Genomic DNA, 7,216 nt, shown 5'->3' on the forward strand with positions numbered 1-7,216 from the left:
TGGTCTAAATCATCTCATTAACACTCTATTTGGATGGTTATTGTCATAATTATTTCATAATATATCGTATCATATTGTATTATATTGTAATGTATTGTTTTAGTAAATATAATGTTTTGATAAATTGTATCGTTCTCCTTCATCATATAATGCCACAACAATAATTTGAATGACAAACTTACAAGAAATGTAGGGTACGAGGTGAAGTTACTATACTAAGGTAGGGTAAAGAATAAAATAAGATTATTAAATAATAAGGAAATATAAAATGATAAGAAAATATTAAAGTAACGAAGCGATCACATCAAATCGTACGTTACACAAAATGAGACTTTTCATCGTTATCTAACGTTGGATTTAAATAATATGATATAATAAAATTTAAGTAACAATCAAAACAAGCATTGTATTCAAAGTAACAATACAATACAATATAACAGGTAATAATCGTCCAAATAAGATGTAAGAATAAAATAAATATTTTAAAATTAAATAATTATTAAATGTAACAATATATCATTATTTTTGGAATTAGTATGTCATAAAACGAAATATTAATTTAAGAGAAAATGACCCTAATCCATTAGCAGAGAGTTTATTCAACCCATGAATAACTTCGTTGGGTGGCTAACTTGAAAATCCACACGGCATTAGTATCCTATATTATGAGATTAACTAGACTATAGGAGTATCAAGAAAAGATTAATTAAGTAATATAATTAAGCAAATTATCACGTTGGAGATTTTAAAAAAAATTAAATATGCTAATAGAATCTCAAGAAATCCTTTTACCAAGACAAAATTTAGAAGTCCATCCACCAACTCTTGCTTCTACCAAGTACCAAACTATTCCAAATTCAATTTAGGAGTAAACAATAAAACTGCAATGTGCCTACCAATATCACCAAGACAGATCTGCTAAAAAGATTTTAACTAATTAATAAATTAGATTTGTTTAAAATGTCCTAATCATTGTTTAATTTAAGCTAATACATGATATACTTTCGATGTCATTTGACATTCTTTTTCGAAGGATTAGAAGCTAACACGTGTAATAGTCAACATTAAAATTTCACTATCAATAAATAAAATTATATCTAACTAATAAACAATATTTCGTTCCATTTTAAGAATCTATAGTCTTTCCCCCATTCACACTCCTCACAAAATTTTATTTTCTGTATATTTTGCTATTTTTCTGTCATTATTTTTAAGTCCTGCTAATTTTGATTACACTTCTATCGAAAACAATCTTTCCTAAGTTGTAAGACTTTAATTTTGATTACACTAAGAAGTTGTAAGACTTTAATAGTCCTGTACACCAACAGGAAGTAATTGAAGAAATGCTTAAAATAGGTGAGATTTTTATGAAGTGTGGACCGAACTGTCATCATGAAAAAGGGATATTCAAATTAAGTCTAAGTAGAAGCTAATAATGTCTTCTGTTTTCCTTCCAATTACAAAATTAGAAGTGTTCTTCTAAAGGAATTTGAAATTTTAGCAAGTACATACCAAATTTCAGCTGGAAGATTCATGAAAAAAAACCATTGATAACATAAAATGGTTAGGAACTAGAATGGTCTGTAAGTTATGTTACAATAATGCGATTGCAGTTATTTATCATCAATAAGACAATTTCAAGAAAATTCATCATATTTACATTAAAAACAACTGATTCTCAACATACATTTGAGAAAAATTTCTCAACATGGGACAAGTAATTTCGAAAGGAACCTAGTCTGCATAACTCTTATGTCGTCTTTTTGATCTGCTGAACGTTCTCGAAGGTGGGGAGGGAGAGAATTCGAAAGGGAGGGATGGAAACTCCATCTCACCTTTCAAAATCTTAACAATGTCACTAATGTCAGGCCGCAATTCGGGCATTTTTTGTAAGCAAGCAAGTGCCAAGTTAATGCAGAGACTTGCTTGGTCTTTGTTGTAGTCATCTTTTAGTCTTTCATCAACAAGTTCTAATACATTTCCAGCATGAGCTAGCTGTTTACACCAGCTTACCAGATTTGCTTTCTCAAGTTTCATTGGCGAATTAAGGACATGTAATGGCCTCCTACCAGAGACTATCACAAGGACAAGAACTCCAAAGCTGTATATATCAGCCTTTTCCATTAAGTAACCACACCCACCATATTCTGGTGCAACATAGCACAATGTACCTCTCATGCTCGTTGTGCTGCTCAATTCTCGACTGAATAGATCACCGCTCCACATATCACTCCCCATTGAACGCGTATGCTTTCTCTTCCAACCTTTCCTAAAACTGAATTCTGCATCTGGATCATCTCCATTCTGGTCCTGCATTCCAAATTTTCTCTTTCTCTTGAATAGAAAACGTTTACCAGTATCAAAATGTGGAATCTTGAACCGCTTCTTACAGAAACTTTCTAGTCTCTTGGCCTTCTTACTCTTCTTGCTCAGTTCATCAAGGTGCTCCTCTTTCCACCACTCTTTCATCTTCCTGGGCTTCTTATTACACGTTTTCCCCGTTATCTCCTTCTCTGACTCTTTCTTGTGAGTTTCTGGCTCTTGTTCTTGTAATGTGGTTTCTTCCACTTCCTCAGGTTTACTCAGAGGTGCTGAAATATCCAAATTGGTTTTCTGGGGAGTGCATTTCTTTTCTAAGTCCCACTCAGGATTAGTTGATGGACAAATCTGGCTTCCAATCCACTCCATTACATAGTCTTTGCTACATAATTCACCACTACCATCCTGTCTCCACCACCAATCTTTACCCCATTGTTTGATATTTCTTGATTTATCATCTCCACCACCCAAAGTAGCACCCAAGTCCAACTCTTTCCGATGATCAACACTGCTAAGCTCCTCTTCATAACTTGCTACACCTTTTTCAACAACTGACACTTCCTTTCCCTTGGCATTCCTAGCTGTGGCATCATTCTCATTAAAGAAACTCAAATTTTGAGTAACAGAATTGAAGCCAAAGGGTTTAATGTTTTGGAAAATTTTACTGCCTTTGGAAGAAGAAGAAGCTTGTAAAGCCATAGCAAAATCTACCTCATCTTGACTCTCTACAGGTGTCCCAATTGGTGTTGGAGTCTCAGTGCCTGTAGTCATTGCCCCTAAATTCCCAGAAAGGTCTTGACTTTTCCACAGCTCTTGACTCTTCCCCAATTCTTGACTAAACATATCCACACCAAATTCCTCCTCAAGCTTCAATCTTGACAACCCAAAATCAGAAAGCTTAGGCTTGTACTCTGAATCAAGAAGCACATTGCTAGGCTTAACATCCCCATGAATCACTGGTGGGTCACAATCAAGATGCAAAAATGCCAATGCTCTAGCAACATCAAGAATGACATCAAACCTTCTACCCCAGTTCATACACAAACTTGACTCAGAAAAAAGGGATTCTTGCAAACTTCTATTAGGCATATACTCATACACTACAAGTCTTTTATTTTTCTCCACACAATAACCAAGGAGAGAAACTACAAGAGGAGATTTTATCCCACCAAGAATCTGAAGCTCATTCTGAAACTCCCTTTCACTCTGGAATGAACCAGAGTCCAGTAACTTGACAGCAACCAATTTCCCATCTTTAAGAATTCCTTTGAATACAGTTCCAGATCCCCCTTTTCCAATAGAAGTGGAATCACTAAAACCTTCAGTTGCTGACTTCAGCTCTTTGTAACTGAACCTGTGAAGCTTAACAAGGGGTGTATTGGAATCAAAAGGATTAGTACGAGAACGATGCACCAATGAGTACCAAAGATAGTAAAGGAAATAAAGAATGGCAAACAAGATTATAAGTGAAGCTAAGGTTGTAATGATGAGGAAAATTATGCCTGACATGGGTCTTGGATTTGAAGGAATTGGCTGTCTTGAAGTCATTGTATCTCTTGTTTTAAGTTTCGTAACTCACTTGAGGCTGAGAAATTTCAAGAAATGGAGAAGAAAGTTGACAACTTTGAGGATTTGCTAGGTTTTTGAAAGGGATTTTGCCTTACAGTTGGATAATCATTCGAGGATTAGTACAATGTCTTAAATGGTTCTTGATGGAATAGTATTATAGTACTAGTTGTTTAATAAAGAGTTTTGAATTTTTGTTTGTTACTAGTACTATTTTAATGATGTAAGTTAGAGGAGTTGAAGTTTGAGGGATGATAATGATTAAAAAGGCAGAGGGGAATTAGTGAGAGTCTTTTTCCCCGATTAAATACTGAAACTGGGGGGCTGAGGGACCAGAATTTGCTTTTGACTAACAAAGAAGAATTTGCAGTATCAAAGGGAAAAGTGATTGTGGTGTGTTGGAGTGTAGTGCTCTGAGTGCAGGTTTTGTTTATTTTGGTTTGCAGGAAAATGTGGCCTACGTGCCATCTGGATTCTTGAGAGACCTATTTTCATTATTTAATTTATACTATATTGAGTGAAAACAACTTTTACACTTCAAAATACTTTAGAGCTTGTTCCTATCAAAATATATCTATATGGTTCTTGAGTTGTAAAGTCCAAAACAAAGTCTTAATTACTTTCTTAATTGATTGTAGTGGATGTTGTATGTTACAAAGAGACTTCATTAGCTCTGTAGAGTCATTGAAATAGAGGATAGAAGAAGGGACTAAGGTGTATTGAAGTAATTCTAACTTTGAAAGTCCTATCGGAAGTAAGTCATAGTTTTTGCCTTTATTAAATAAAGATTTTTTCACGCAAAAATATTTGCATTAGTTTACATATTCCGCACTTTAATTAACTTCTTACATAAATTTGAGTACTTCAATTACAGCTAAAATAACATTTAACTTTATTTCCATTAAAAATACCATATTTAAAATGGTATAATGTCTATTGGAAATTCACATTTTTAATTCAAAGAGAATTGGGGGTATTAAAGAATAATAATTACAAAAGTTGAGGCTTTAAAGGTATATAGAGCTTTTCTGAAGTAACACATAAATCTAACTTTTAGAAAAGATAAAATCTTGACAAAGAAATATGTATATATCTATAGATGTTGTGTTGTTTATTATAAGGTGCTTTCCCACTAATTAATAAAGTGAAACGAAGACTTAAGCAGATTGCGACAAGAATGGAAAAAACAGCTGGTGCATGCCTATTATATAAGATTGTAATATAATGTAGCAAAAACACCTTTTCAAGATTTTCAAAAGAGCAATTAATAAGTGATATTGTTCCAACTTTCATTTCCTTTAGATGAATTTATCAAATACATAAAAAAAAAAATGATATAAAAGATCTTTCTGATATATATCATCACCTTTTAAACATAGAATTTTCTTTGCATATCTTTATGATTTTAATTTAATAACGGCCGGACGCTTTATTTATTACAAACATAATTTTTTCTTCAAATATCACTCAATTTATGTCCAAACGCATAAGAATGTCAGAATTAGGCTAATAAAATGAGAGAGCATTGGATCCACGAATGTTGTAGGTGAAAACAGAAAAAGGAAAAGTAAAAGAAACCAAACTATGATTTTTGAGGGTAAAAAGGAAAAAAGAAAAGAAAAAGATGATGGGTCATAATTGTATATCCAAAAAGACAAACAAATGGATGCAAATGGTTTGTCTCCTTATCTTATTTCCTAATTTTGTCTATGCAATTGTGGAGGTCTCTATCTCACTTTATATTGCTTTTCAAGCAAAGCAACTTTACCATACTATTAATTTATTGATTGACCTGATAATTAGTCACACTCTCAGTACGTATTACTACTTAGCTTGGTTAATTAATCCATTTATATTATGTTTTGTTGTGGAAATGAAAAAATTAGGTCGTGATAGCCAGTGGCCATGTGTACCTAGGACTTATTTGGTTCTATTACTTCATTTGATGCAGACACACATGTAGCAGTAGGCAAAATGGCACAATCCAACACACCACCCTTGAGTAAGATGTGTCATTTTGCTTGCTGTCCAAAAATATAGATGAACACGACAAATTCTTCCTCTCATATAGTCTTGTGTTTGATTTCTTTTGTAATGATTTTTTGTTAGTTTGTGTGTTACTAGTTTTATACTAGAAAAATTTGTTAGAATTATAGGGATATACTTATATCGAGTGAAATATTCTTGACAACAATATTTTTGACATGCCTCAAATTTTCAAGAATTCGATACCATTTTCTTGATCAAGTATTTTTCGTAAGATTTCTAATATTACTTCATTATATATTAAATCTTCTTAGTGAAATGACGGCTTATCTGCACACATGTATAAAATGAGGTTTTGTTTCCTAGCTTGATCTTCTTGGTTCAAAGAAGTACGATTAAAAGGCAGGCATGGCAGCAGAGGCGGATGTAGCATACGGTCATCCGGTCATCTGAACCTATTACTTTCGATGAATACAATAAATTTCCACGGAATTTGCAACAAATAGTAGATGTGATTCTATAACTTTAAAGTTATAAAGGATTCAATGCTAATAATCTTAAATATTTAGCTCATTAAATTTAAATACTGAATTCGCCTCTAGGCATGGGATGGGAGAGATATGAGCTGAAAATGGTACTGAACTCAGAATTGCTTAATTAAACAGTAGTAGTGTCAAGCCAAAAGAACATGGCATGGGGCCATTTTCACCAGCAAGGGACTATATATTGCTTTATTTCTTCTTGTCAATTACTACTTTTGGTCCTAAAAATTCTCCTCTTTAGTTTTAATGTTAGCTTACTTTATGGGCCGGTGTTAAATCAATTGTCTAGTCTTATTCACCGAAATTTGCACGAGCAACCATTTTCCCTTTTGCTTTATGCTTTACCCTTCACGGAACAGTCACAAACAGAGGCTTCTAATGATGAAAGAACCACCAAAATATAAAATTGAATAATTTTCCACGATTGCTAATTAATAGAGCTTCGTTACATTGGTAACTTACTAGGTTTGATAATGTAATATCTAGTCTTTTTTCTTGTATTTCTCCCTTTTGAAGGTTAGATTTTTTACATGAAAAGACGTAAAAGTGTCAAAATAATATTTAGTATCATGAGAAATGCATCGACAATCCCTTAATCTTACGACTATAACTTCAAGCTTATGAAGATTTGAATTTGGCAAATTCATTTCAATCTACATTCTTTATGATTTCGTTCACAATCATATAAAGACAATTCTTATTTAATGTAGATATTGATGCAAAGTATTTTCATTTTGTTCACGGGTCTCCAAAACTGTGTCGTTGGTAAGTTACAAATCGACTCGTAATTGAAGGAAAATTGG

The 7,216-nt window shown here is 32.9% G+C and overlaps 1 protein-coding gene across 1 annotated transcript; it reads right to left on the reverse strand.

Moving 5' to 3' along the window:
• Positions 1-1,577: 1,577 nt before the first annotated feature.
• Positions 1,578-4,283, reverse strand: LOC129896656 (putative receptor-like protein kinase At1g80870). Its single transcript, XM_055972590.1, has one exon. It carries the CDS (start codon positions 3,865-3,867, stop codon positions 1,735-1,737), a length of 2,133 nt encoding a protein of 710 aa, XP_055828565.1. The 5' UTR covers positions 3,868-4,283; the 3' UTR covers positions 1,578-1,734.
• Positions 4,284-7,216: the final 2,933 nt, after the last annotated feature.

This window comes from Solanum dulcamara, chromosome 7 (genome assembly GCF_947179165.1).
Source record: "Solanum dulcamara chromosome 7, daSolDulc1.2, whole genome shotgun sequence".
Lineage (NCBI taxonomy): Eukaryota > Viridiplantae > Streptophyta > Magnoliopsida > Solanales > Solanaceae > Solanum > Solanum dulcamara.